Source organism: Anopheles stephensi, chromosome 2 (assembly GCF_013141755.1).
Source record: "Anopheles stephensi strain Indian chromosome 2, UCI_ANSTEP_V1.0, whole genome shotgun sequence".
Lineage (NCBI taxonomy): Eukaryota > Metazoa > Arthropoda > Insecta > Diptera > Culicidae > Anopheles > Anopheles stephensi.
Genome location: NC_050202.1, coordinates 51,847,213 through 51,860,589, shown reverse-complemented (window position 1 = coordinate 51,860,589; position 13,377 = coordinate 51,847,213). Strand labels below are relative to the sequence as shown.

Below are 13,377 nucleotides of genomic sequence, written 5' to 3'. Positions count from 1 at the left end.
CATCACCCACCCAGGATGGAGGCCAGAAAGGGAGCTCGTAAATTTCGAGGCTCCGGCCTTGTTTTGGCCTGCAAAGCGTGGAAAATGTGTCACGCGACCGAGACGGAAATAGTGGCGGAAAGCGTTTGTCCTACAATAGAAGAGAGGTCCAAACAGGGTGTCTAGACGATTATTTTGGAAATTGGAATATAAGCGAAATATTTAAGAAATTGGGAAAACTTGGTAAAAATAGTTAAAAAAAATGGTGTTAGCTCAAACTGGCTGAATTTTGAACAGGAAATTTTGAAGAAAATTTAAATACTTATCAAATTTGCACAATAATACAATCATTACAATAAAAAATAATACATTGAATTGGTTTGGTACATTGGTTGAAGTTTACATAAATCATAAAGTTTTTCAAAATAGATTTGAATAATCCAGAAGATATTGAAAGATCCTCAAAATTGAGAAAAATTCTAAAATGTTCACGAAAATTCCAAACCCTCTTTATCTCTACCTATCTACGCTTCGCCTCAAACTTTTCCGGTAAATCGGTCCATAAGAAAGCCGTTGCCAGGGAACGGTGTAGCACCACTTGCTATTGTTTTATCAAACCTCAGTAAACAATGTGCGGTTGTACGGATACGAAACGGGCCCCAGTTTGGAAGTTTTGTCAACAAACGCTCCGTCAGCAGGAGCATATAAAACAGGACGGCTTGCTGGTGTTCTGGTTCAGTTAATTACTAATTTTGCGTGCAGTAGCTCGGTAGCTCCAGTCGCCAGTCAATTGAATGTGGTGGGAAATGGATAGTGAAAATCAGAAGATTAGCGAGCAAGCGCTCAATACGGCGGATATCTACAAGGGTCTTTCGCTGCCGAAGCGTATTGATAGTCCGTGTAAGGCGAATGTGATGAAATTGGCTTTAAAAATGGTGTGTGAAGAATATTTTCCCTGTTTAATTTGCAGATCAATTCACCGGGTATGGATCACAGCAGGAAGGGCGTAATCCGATCTATCGTACCTCAAACGCTGACTACGGCTACTATCCACCCTGTCCGCATACTGTACCCCACAAGTAAGTAATAGCGCTACCGAGAATTGTATTGGAATCTCACAAAATGCTTCTCTTCTCCCCGCTTAAAGATACTTTCCAAAGTCCCATAAATTTACTGGCCATCTTTATCAGTGCGGTATGTTCCGTAATTATTCACTGAACACTGCCGTGGATCGTCCGTATTGTAAATTCAACGAATAGTGTTCCGGAAGGATCCGGATGATGATGAGATTCCCTTTTTGCTTATACCATTTTTTGGAGAATATCTGCCATGGATTGAGAAGTGTTCCAAGAGCATAGGAATGTGTGTGGATTTTGGCTTGACGAAATTAACAGCAATTCATTCTCGAGTCGATAAATACGCTTTATAAACATTTTGAACAGGCAAGAACTATTGCACATTAATAAATTGTTCACAATTTCACACAAATTCTTGCTGTGTAAGGTGTGTTTGAGGACAGTCATCCGAAAGCTGTTGGGTGATTAAAATAAGTTGGCTGTTGGGTCCGATAAATACTCTCATGCATGATAGGGACAACACTAACATGTAAGGTATCTTTCCTTTATTAATGAATCCTTGCAGTGGTCGGAACGAGGCGCAATTAAAGAGACCTTCCCGCCCGAGGTCTCCAAAGACCTTGAACCACCACTGAATTCTTGGTAATTGAGACCATTTGTGATAAGACATATCTCAGTTCGGTTGTTCGTCATCCCTTCAGTAAGGAAGCGCAACAGACTCGAGAAACATGGAATTGTTATGATAGAAATGATTTATAAGACTCGTACAAATTCATGGTTATGATATAGATTGTAAGATACTGTTGTAGTTGAAAATTTCTAACAAACAGATAATCATCTTTGCAAATATGGGGACAGCAATTCTACGTCAAAATAAATTGTAAAAATTAACACGCTCTAGGGAGAACTATCTGGAAACGTCCAGAAAAAAAATACGTACGTCAATCTATTTCCAAATAGGGCGATTCGTTATCCGTTTTGTGCGTGCCCGATGAAACGTTACGAATTGTGGTCCTTTGTTCAAGTCTTGCCTACATGTGCAACTACTGGAAGGCCGGTAGCTAACAATTTATTTATTTTCCACAAAGGTTTTAAACCTTTTCATTGCTACAGACACATAATTATCGCATGATGTAAGCGGAACAATCGATCCAAACTGATTTTAGCTATTTTAAACATTAAATTCGTAAGCCTCTGTGTAAAAGATTAAATCGCCTAACAATACTATAAGCGCCATCTACATGTGAATTTGCGAAGCTTGCACGCTAACCGCCAGCAGACTTGCATGCTGTCAAATTGATTTTGAATGCAAGTAACGTTAAATCCTTCGTTTTAAAATGTGAATAATTTAAAGTAGAGCATTTTTACGTTTCTTCATTACAGTTTTTATCGAAAAACACTTTCAATTAACTATCTTACCTTTTTGTCATCTTTCCAAGTGTCGCTTTAAATTCCTTCTTACTCTCGCTCCACGACAATCGGATGGAGTTCCTCTTCATAAAAGCAATACACCAACACCACAATAATTTTGCACATTTTTTGTATTCCTTTATTTTCGTAACTTCCATTTCGGTATTTGCTTGGTTTGGTTGTTTTAGCTATAATATATTTAATTTTACTTTCATTTTGGGTTTTACGGTTATCCTTGCCTAAACGACTATGCACCACCGTATGCGGTAGGAGTATTTATGTGGTTTATGATGTGGGGCGGGCGAGTGGGTTTGTGGTGGTTTTGTGGTTGAAATGTGGTTGGCTCTGTGATTTTCCCATATGTTATTCGGTACCGGTTACTAATAACGTAATCAACATCGATCCTGTAGCTGCTAAGGTGTCACAACTGTTCTAGAAACATTGCACGACTACATAAGTCTCATATTTTTGTTTGGTTTAGTTTGGGTTTTTGCTGGTAGCCCAGTGCTGCTGAATCGGTGTGTGTGTTTGTGTGTATATTATGTTTAGCCTGCGTTCACTCTTCAGTATTCAGAATAATTTCAGTAATAATTAGATTTCGCCCCATCGCCCAAACGAAAGTGGTTTAGCTTATACACGCACATGCATTTTAGCAAGAACACGCTCTGTCCGCGTTAGTACATGCTTGTAGTTGTGTATTGTAACAGTAACATTTGGTTGAAATACATATATACGATTGTTACGTTTCAGCGGTTTAGTACGGTAACATAGATACACTGGGGGATGCAACTCAGTAGAGCAAATGATCCATATTTTGGCGATACAATTATAGTAATACTTCAGTAAGTCAATAACTGCCAAGAAGCTCCTCCTGCTTGCTTTTGCAGATTTTCCACCAACACCTGGTAACACAACATCATTCCTTTTTGTTCAGTTTCGTTGTCTATTTGCATAATTCTAACATCCGCTTTCGAATCGGGTTTTGCGTAAGTGATCTGTCTGCATCAGCATAGGGGAATTGGGCAATTGATTGGTTTGTAACGAGTTTGAAACAACAACACTATTACATTGATATTCTTTGCGACATGCTTCATTTTACCTACGATTATCTATACGATAATATCATCAACTGCTGCTTCCTTGCGCCTACTACCACCGCACAGGTATTAGCACAGTTCGGCGTTCAACATTGGATAAGTTTTGTTTTTATTATATTAAATGCATTGTGTGTAAATCGAGAACACTTGCACACGGGATTCACTGTTCTTTGGTGCTCTATTGCCATGGGTTTTGAGATGCGTGGACATAAGATTTTTAAGGGTTCTGAGTTACTTAAGGAGAACGCAAATAAACTACACAAACTTACAATATCCGTTGCTGTTTAAATTCAAAAAACGAATTTAATACTTTAAGGAACAAAATAAGTGAGTTTGGAGTCATTTGAAGAACTGCCTAGAAGAGTGATAGAGCGCGTCGCGAACATCGAACCAAATACGAACGGGGGAATTGTCAATAAGTTTTCTTTTGCTTTTTTGCGCGTAATTATCATGGCCGGCAATCATCAATAATTAAAGTTTTCGATTACAGATGTAGAATATGCACGTTGCTGATTAATGTGTTGTCATTCGCATTCTCAGTCCTCGCCGGTCCTCATGAGCCACACTTAACTCCTCTCCTGTCCGTTTTTTGTGTGTGTTATCTCTCTGTCTCTCCCTCCTTCTCTCTATTGTAGAATTCTGTAAATATCAACTAGTCATATCTTAATAATATATTGTCTTCATATGATATATTTAATGTACTGATGAGATGGTTGTATCCTGCGCGCCATTTTCCATCGTTCGGACGATCGTGACACCATCCTTGGGTGTAGTGCAATTGTGTTTGAGGTGTGTGGATGTTTCTGTGTCTGTATTTTCCCTTCAGCCGACGACCGATTGTGGGAACGATTTTGTAATTGTAATTATTATTAATCTAACAACATTCATTCATCAAACATGGGAGATTAGGAGTATAACGGCTGAGGGGGGATATTACACACTCACACACACACACACACGCATACGCATAGCCCTGAATCCTGAATCTTGGGCATAAGTCAACTTGATATTTTTGATGCCTTATTTGGGTGTGTCTGTGTGTGTGTGAGTGCGTTAAATCGTATTGCAATACATAGTACTTTTGAGAGAAGTTTTTGTTTAAGTAGCACTAGCAGTAGTAGGTAGGAGTCTTATAGCAATTAAACTCAAAAAAACCATGCAGTTCGTTGAGGGTTTTTGGCATCTGCTTGGTGCCTCAGAATCGCCAAAACAAAAAGGACGAAGGAAATTGTGAGCCGGAAGTGAGCGATCTAACCGTGCGCTTCTGTTGTGTGCCAGCTACTAACGATAATGCCATACTCCGAACGTCTAATCAATCTGCTGAGTGTGTGTGTGCATACATACATAACATCCACCGTCCTCTACACGTCTAAGCAGTGGTGGCGTGTGCTCTATATGGCTCATTCCGGCTGCAAAAGCAATACGTCTAATCAGTCGTAGTATTACAGTGGGTAGCTGTAGTGAAGAAACTCATGACGTCCAGGGTACTACTTCAACAACAAAAAGTCAGCAGAAGTGCGTGATATGCATGGGCCACATATATAGGGTAGCAGAACCAATACAGCGTAATACTTTTGCGGTCGTTAATTGATTGCTTACACTCTAGCTCTCTCTCTCTCTCGCTCTTCTCCGGTCTCGTAATGGTGTCGGTGGTGAGATGTAATAGATAGCATTTGCCTTAATCTTGCACCTTAGTAAGGGTCCTTTGAGTCCTTCGAGCTCTCCCGTTTATCTTTTTTTGTGCGATGCCTCCAAACTAAGGTTCGACCTCCATGAGAGCTTCTTAGACATTAGTGAATATCGCTTAGAGTTTAATTTGTCCTGCCATTATTGCTCCGTCCGTCCGTCGTGTCATCGTGTCATTCCACCGGGACGTTGAAGTTTCCTCCAAAGTTCCCCCTTTCCTTAATCTGTTGCGACCCACCAAACCGATGTTCGATAATCCATATCCTTCGTCCCTGCTCGTTGCGTAAGATGATGGTTCCATCTGTTTGCATTCTTCATCGGCTTGTTTGAAACCAGGAAACGTCAGAGGCAAATTTAGTGACTTCTCCTCGATACACTTTGAGGTGCTCGTGAGCAGTCGCAGGTCTGCGTATTTTTCGTGTGAGTGTGTGTTTGGATGTTAGTGTATAGTGTCCTTTATGTCCGCGTATTATGTGGTATTACATTTAGAAAGCTTATCAGATAACATTACCGCCTAACAAGCAATCGAGATCGACAACGAACCTTTGTGGAGAGCGGATGAATCAAGGGGCCTGAAACCCCCTCATACAGAAGGACCTGGGAAGGAGGTGGGGAGAGAGTTGTCCAGATGGACAGCCCAGTCCGGGGAGTACTTGTTGGAAATAGCGAACAGCGAACAAGAAGCAGAATTGAAGAAGGATGCCAACGTTAAGATGCCAAGTAGTTTACTTTAAATCGAACTCCTCCTCGTCGTCTACCCGCGGGGTAGATCTTGTCCAGGGTTTGCTGGCGCTCACACTCGAACGATCGGACGCCACGGACATGCTCTTGGTTAGTACGCTCGGATCCTTCCTGCCGTACACAAACTCCGAATCGGACGTAGTGCTACTGAAGCTCGTGCTGTCCCGACTACCGTACGACCCATACCGGGCTGCCGTAGTTGCGGGACTACTGGCCGCCGGTGAGAATGGAGCCGGACCGGTGATGGGCGGTGTTGCCGGTCCTGTCACCGCACTGGTACCGAAGATGAGTTCCGCATCCGTCAGTGACTCGGTGCGCTGCCGGAACTCACCGCGACTACCGGCCCGATCGAAGCGCTTGTTGTAGAAATCAGGTCCACGATCTCCGAAGATGATTTCGGCATCGGACGAGGCGCGCTTGGTGCGGCCAAACTCCTGCTTCTTCTGCTCACTGCTCAAGGTCGGTGCAACGCTGGACGGGGTCGAGAAGCCGGTGCTGGTGGCGCTCGAATATCCCGACGAGCCGGACACGGACGAGAACGTGCCGACGGAGAAGGACGAAACGGAGGAGGACGAGAAGGCGGAAGTGGAGGAAGCGGTCGTTGCTGCTGCTGCTGCTGCTGCTGCTGCTGAGGTGCTGGTGGTGGCGGGCAGGGTGACCGGCGATGGGACGGCGGCTGCACCGAGACCTCCACCGGCGGGTGCCTGGAAGCGCCCGGTTAGCGATGGTTGTTCCCTGATACCTTGCTGTATAGTGTAACGATCGGTGTCGTCGTTGGTTGTGATCTTACTGCTAGTTGTGTTGCTGGCCAGACTGCTGGTGATGCTGCTGTCGCTGCCACTGCCACTGCTGGTGCCGCGCCCCGCACCGGCGATCCGGTCCTTGTCGAAGGGATTGATGCGCTCGCTCAGCGTCGGATCGTACGCCGGGCGCTTCGGTTCCGCGGAGTTCGTGCTGGAACTTTGGCCACTGCTGCTGGATGCGCTGGTACCATCCAAAGAAGAAACATTGACTTTATTTACACTGCTGCCGGTGACTGCGGCCGTGTTGCTGGTGGTGATGATGGTTGTGCTGCTGCTGCCGCCGACCGTGCTGCTGCTGTACGGTGGTTGCCCGGGAGCACCATTGCACAGGATGGGCTTCGGCTCGGTCGGTTCGGTCGGCCGAACGATCACGCTGTCGATGGAGCTTTCGCGTGTGCTCAAGATGCTACCGGTGGCGCTGCCGGCAGTGCTGCTGATGTCATTTGATCCGCGGGTCTGTTTCTTCTTCTTAGCCAAATCCTACATGTCACCGAAGATGCCGGCAAACGTTTTGCGGAGATTTTTCATCGTATCCTCCGCGTCCTCGACCACCGACGGGGCGCCGGTTGCGTTCGCCGGTGGAGCCTTGCCGGCAGCGGAACGGGCGGCCGAAGCGGACGATATGCCCGACACACTGCTCGATTGGGATGCTGTTGGTGGAGAAAGACAGGAACGAAGAAAGAGGTTAATGAATGTTAGTAAACTTACAACATTCTTGATGAGCTTCAAGCACCAAGAGTTTGTTAAAATTAATAAAATGCATGGAGTGAGCAAATGAAGTTTCCTAGAGATATTAATATAAATATGATAATTAGCAGCAATTCCCTTGATTGGACCTGCACGAAGTCTCCGATGCATAACGTCGATGAAAACATTTGAAGTAGCCTGATCGCGTTGCGTAATAGTAGCTTCGATATTAGCATTTCATATCCGGGTTTAGGTTCGTTAATACCTGTCTGCCCATTATATTTAATGAGGCTAATGAATATTTAGAAAGTATTTTGAAGCACAACAGTCGTGATACAAATTAATCAAAGTCAGAATTATCCTCTTTTGATTCTAAAAAAAATTATTCACTCGGATAACCTAGTATGAGATTGCAGTTTTACATTATATGAACAATCTCTTACGGAGAAAAATTACGTAGACTAGTTTTAAAGATTTTTTATGAAAATGCTCAAAGTCCTGCGGTCCATAGTTGGTTGTACAACATATTTTAGCTTCAGACAAAATGTAAGAGCTGTTCCAAATGATTTGAAGCATATATGCTTCCCAAGAGTCGCAGAACTGAGATGGAATATTGGTACCTAATTAGAAATTTAGAAAACCCTGCATCACAAAGTTGTACTTATTAAAGCACATCGTAAAGACCATTTATAATTGCTTCAAGGAGATCAACATCTTGTAGAGAAAGGCGTTTAGGCTGGATCGGTTGAGCAAAAAGCAGGCTTTATCGCTTAGTAGATTTATTGTTATAAAACTTTGATTCAGTCGTCGGCGCATACATATAAGCAAGGAAGGATATCCGGAATGGAAATTGGAAGATGGAAATTGCTATTTAAAACTCATCGTCCAGGTTTGAGGTAATACAGTCAATGTGGCTATCATTGAAAACAAGGAGCTTCTAAAATATCGTAAGAGCGCCGCCGATCGAAGTCCAATAAAGATCTGCAGCGAGAAATTTAAATTTTTGACTAAGCCGCTATTGGACCTTCTTCAATTTTCTTGACCTAAACTGATCGCCAGGCCTTAGAAAAAAAAAACATTTCTTTATAAGAAAGTCAAGACTAACGCATGATGTAGTAGCCGTAGGCCCACTCAAATCAGGAATGTAGCAATTCCAGCAAAATTCAATCCTACAATGATGTTATGGGCTACAAAGTTTAGTCGCGCCATTTATTACTTACCTTGCGAATCGCGCCGTCCCACAGAGTTCAGAGTGGGTGCCCTTTCGGACGGTTGCTCCGGTGGCTCACCCGACTGGCTGCTAAAACTACCGTGACGCCCGATCGACCCGACACCGGGTGTGGTACGTTCCGGAATCGGCGGTGGACCACCGCCGACCGGTACCGGGCGCGTACCGATCGGAACCGGCGGTGCATCCTCCGTTGGGCTAGTGCCACGCGACGAGATCGAACTACGCGAAACGGCCTTCGTCATCATGGACGGTCGGCAAACATTCTAAACGATTCGGGAAGGATAGTTTAGTAACGCACGGTTCGATAAGAAATTGCTTCTTCCGTATGCGTACCTGCATGCGTCCGACGACGAGATCCGCAATCTGGCGGCGATCCTCTTCCTGGCTGTCGCCCATCAGCGGGAACGTCGAGTCGGCGGCGCTGATGATAAACTCTTTGCCCTCCTTCGAGACGATCACCGCCACACCGCACACCTCCATACCACCGAACAGCTCGGACACCTGAGATAGAGAAGGTCGGAAGTGATCAGTCAGTTGGTGCGTTGGTGTCGCCGACATTTGCATACTCAGAATCTCAGAATGATTTAGAATCTCGCCACCTCGTAGAGAGGGTGCCCAATTCCCAGTATAAAGGGGAGCACATTAATTGAAGACACTCGAATTAGTCAGCGCGGTCTTAGCGTTAGAATAATGGCCCATTCCGATTACCATTCGACATTCCTTAGTCATAACAGTACCACACACACACTCACTCACATCCGGTTTTGCTACGCTGGAAGTGATTCTCGATTTAAACCCACTCGATTCGGTTTCGCGGATCCAGATTGGACCCGTATCAGGGCACAGTTTTGTTTTTCTGCCGACCGCGCAAACGTCATTGATTGACTCATTTAACTCCTCCATCTGGAGCCGCGGGTCGCATTAAGAATTTGTGCACGCACGTGCCGTTGGCGCTTGACATCTGGTAGCGTCAGGGGTTGAGATCATCACCATTCGCCAATGCCGCTGTGCCAATGTGTGGCGGACTCGAATCTGACGCGCCCTTCAGGCGTGGTGTGCGGTTGCGGTTAGCGATTGACGAGTTGATTTAATTATAGAGTATTGTACTCATCGCGCACGGGATTCGTTGTAAAGTGGAGTCAGATTGTGATCGCGGTAGGAAACGCGCCTACACTGTGAAAGGAATGCTTTGCTGCCCGATACCAGAAGCGGAAGATGTTAAGCAGGGGGGAGTTGAGCGATGTCTGCAAAGTTCAGAAGAGTCGGGGGATTTGTGTCGTACCGTCTGGTATGGCTGTGACACAGCTCATCTTCTACATGCCGGAATGTCCACTGCTAAGCGCTAGCTTTGACTCTTATTGGTGTGGAATAAGTGTCTGTGTTCTGGACGGTGCGTGACTGTATGATGTAATCCTATTTTGGAGTTGAAGCACATATTTTTTTGAAGAGACCTACCCTAAACTACGAGCAATTTACTGACCCACAGTTCAACATCTTGCAAAAGATTACCAGTACTCACAAAACTACCAAGAGCACTCAACTTTGGCACTCGTTCCAACCAGCAGATTGTTTGTTTACGGACCGGATCACGACCACATTGGAATGCTGGCTGCGTGCGCACCGCCCGCCACAACCTGGATGGAAATGTACTTTTCGTGTTCCGCTCTGGGCCACTTTCGGAAAGGGTCGCGTGTGTGTACCGTCCGATATCGCCCTAAAAGGACATTCTTTTGCACCGAACCGGCCGCGAATTGATCGTATCCCTTCCCGAACCTTAGCGTTATCTCTTGAGGAGTCGTTCGCTGGAAACCAGACCAATTCGAGGTCGTTTTGCAAGTATCACGCACCCAGCGTGATATGTCTCCGCCGTCCAGGGACCCCGGTGCATGATGATGATGTCAATAAATCATTTCAGACGATCGGCGACAAACGCAACGTTTAATGCCGTCAAGATTAGGCGCAATAAATAATCCGCGGTTCAAAGAGGGCCGCTGAGCTCAAACTGCACCGTACGAACGAGACCATGGTGCAAGGTGCGTGGAAGAAGAGAGCATTGGTCCTCGCGATAGATATTCGTGGACACGTCACACATGATCGTGCACGAATGTCTTAAGCTGGTAGAACTGGTGCTGCACAGTACTTACCTCATCGACCCAGGTTTTGTACTTCTCCGTCATCGGGATCTGCTCGAGCATTGCCGAGCCCTGGTTCGTCTTCCAGTTGCCGGAAATGGATTTTCTCCTGTGGGAAGTGGGATGAGAAAGCAGGGGAGTGGTTAGCGGTGATCATGGTGCTGACCCGTGGCATCCGAACTTACATGAACGCCTTGTAGGTGCTACCGATCTTCTGGATGTGAACGTCAAACTTGGCGTCGATGTACGGCTCCAGGCTACAGTAGGACCCGTTGTCGGACAGGCCGGTACCGCACAGCAGGCCCGCCGCATCTTGAAGCGCTCCGGGGTTGTCGAGCTTGGCGGTAGCTTTGCCACCGTGACAGTGGCCTGCCTTCAGCACGCATGGGAACCGTGTCCAGGTGAACTGCAAGAAAGTGGAAGGTGGATAGAAGGTTGGGTAAGCGTATTGTCACGAAGTTGATGAATGGATGAATGGAGTGTGTGGAGTACATGGGGTGACCCATTCATTGTATCTGAAGAGGAGATCCTACACGATCTGTTTTGCCTCAAGATGAATGTAGAGTGTTGTGCAAGATGGCACGATTTGGATGGAAAATTTGACGCAACATACGGTTGCTCTTGAGACGAACTTTGGCAAAATGTTGTAGGTAAATATCGCCCGAGAGTGGAACTCAGGAATAATGAGACTAAGGCCTTAATAATTTGGTAGATTTCTTCGAAATTATCCAACCAACTTACTAGGCCGTTGTTCCTAATAAACACAATCCCAGTTTTGCTATTAACTCTGATTCTGGAACCAGTCAATATAGATACGAGTTTTGGTGTTTGATCATTAGCAAGTGGCTCATAATAGATAATTCCTTTCCAGTCCCACCAAATAACCAGGAGAACCTTACTGGGCGATATCGATTTCTGTCTCCTGGATTAAGGCTTTGCTATATTAAGGCTTAAGGTATTCCATTACAATTTGTTTGTATTAGTTAGAGAAGTGGTCTCAAACGTCAAACTTTTAGATTAATCTTACTTGGCGAAAACAGACGATGCCTTTGCTTATGAATTTCTCTTAGGTTAACAATCTTTCATCGAACATTAGCTTCCCAATCGGAATTAGCAATAAACGTTGCGATCATCCCATAATGTAGCAAAGATCATAGCGCTAAAGTTCGGTGCACGTGTCACATCGCACTCAAGGCCCGAGAACGTTTGAATAATTCACCGTAAAACGAACCACACCACCGCAAGCCATTCGTGGTCGGCATCGTCCACCTCATCGTCACCGCCATCATCATCATCACCATCGTTTGTCGCAGTCGTCTGGCAAAAATTAATTATGCCTAGCGTCTGATGCGCCGCCCGTACGGAACGCGGCCATTACGGCCAAGTGCAACACTCCATGCGTCCGGATCGTCCGGGTTGATCGACCACCGCGCAAGTAACCTGGCACCGGGCCAAGAAGGAAATCCGGACAGTTTTCCATCGGTTGATCGCGTGGTTCCGGATTTTGGCCGATCGGGCACCAACACGCTTGAACACCGATACTTGTGTTAGCCGTAGGGCGATAACAGGAAATTTCCCTTATTTTTAACTCGACGAGTAAAACGCTAAGATCCGGGTCGATACGTCATCCGGGTTAGGTGTTGGCGGCTGATGTTTGTACACGAATTGGTCTAATTATTTGTTTGATTGTGAGTTGATGCTGTTGAAATGTTGTGAAACAGAAAGCACTCAAGATGCATCGTCCCTTTATTTGCGGTTTAATTCCACGAAAAACGTTTTAATTAGACCCGTCCGCGAGCATTTGTTTTGCTGCGGTGTATCAAGCGATTTGATTAAATGTTGATAGTGGCTATTAATAAACGATGCATTTCAAGATGCACCAGTTGCATGAGGTTTAGTCATCAGACTCGTGCTTTTCAAATTATTTATTGACGCGCAAATGCAACGCTAATTACTCTGGGCGTTTTGTTTTCGGAGCGCTTCTGGAAGGGTTTATGTTTGCTTTTGCAATAAGGGATGGGATCATTATTATTGTTTTGAAATAAAATGCTGCTCACAAAAGAACAATTTTAATTGGAATTTACTATAAAATTTAATATATGTTTGCTAAGCCTTTAATACTAAAAATATTAATATTAATATATTAAGTTGGTAAATGATCAATAAGCGATATAAAAAACCAAAAAATTATATCCCTACAACCAATTTAGGTATATTTGTTTAAGTAAATTACAACATGCTGTAATAAATATTACACGTTCTTTGCAGAGAGCTGTGAGCTATTTGGCTCTGTTCATGAGTCGGATTAACTACTCATGAAAGATAGCGAGCTACACCAATAGGAGAGCGTCTATTCGGTACCGATCGAGTGTTTTACCGACCGAGAAGAGTTCTAGAAGGTTTGAATTATATGGTTATGTTTAAGTGGAAAACCCTAAGGATTTGATGATTTAATTTTTAAAGCATTTAAAGCATTATTATTTACAGCATATAGTTATTCCAACGAATATTTTTCATTTTGGTTATTATTTTTAT

General features: G+C 44.6%; 2 protein-coding genes across 3 annotated transcripts in view; one reads left to right on the top strand and one right to left on the bottom strand.

Annotated features, from left to right (window-relative positions):
- Positions 1 to 605: 605 nt before the first annotated feature.
- On the top strand, positions 606 to 1,467 carry LOC118502750 (UPF0691 protein C9orf116 homolog). The gene is made up of 3 exons (XM_036035316.1): positions 606 to 879; positions 950 to 1,058; positions 1,127 to 1,467. Exons 1-3 carry the CDS (start codon positions 774 to 776, stop codon positions 1,236 to 1,238), a joined length of 327 nt encoding a protein of 108 aa, XP_035891209.1. The 5' UTR covers positions 606 to 773; the 3' UTR covers positions 1,239 to 1,467.
- Positions 1,468 to 2,603: 1,136 nt separating this feature from the next.
- Positions 2,604 to 13,377, bottom strand: part of LOC118502666 (synapsin) — a 50,675-nt gene continuing 39,901 nt past the window's right edge. For both annotated transcript variants that reach the window (XM_036035132.1, XM_036035133.1), the window contains 5 exons: positions 11,028 to 11,248; positions 10,855 to 10,951; positions 9,044 to 9,211; positions 8,700 to 8,973; positions 2,604 to 7,442 (listed from right to left, as the gene is read on the bottom strand). In XM_036035132.1, the coding sequence (XP_035891025.1) occupies positions 7,273 to 7,442; positions 8,700 to 8,973; positions 9,044 to 9,211; positions 10,855 to 10,951; positions 11,028 to 11,248 (930 nt within the window). In that variant the 3' untranslated portion in view covers positions 2,604 to 7,272. The remainder of the gene's footprint in view (positions 7,443 to 8,699; positions 8,974 to 9,043; positions 9,212 to 10,854; positions 10,952 to 11,027; positions 11,249 to 13,377) is intronic.

Bases quoted from the DNA above. Each gene is read 5' to 3' on its own strand.
- LOC118502750 (XM_036035316.1), top strand. From the start codon at position 774: ATGTGGTGGGAAATGGATAGTGAAAATCAGAAGATTAGCGAGCAAGCG. The intron at 880-949 runs GTAAGGCGAATG...TTTAATTTGCAG, and splicing joins GAAGCGTATTGATAGTCCGT to ATCAATTCACCGGGTATGGA. The intron at 1,059-1,126 runs GTAAGTAATAGC...CCCCGCTTAAAG, and splicing joins CCGCATACTGTACCCCACAA to ATACTTTCCAAAGTCCCATA.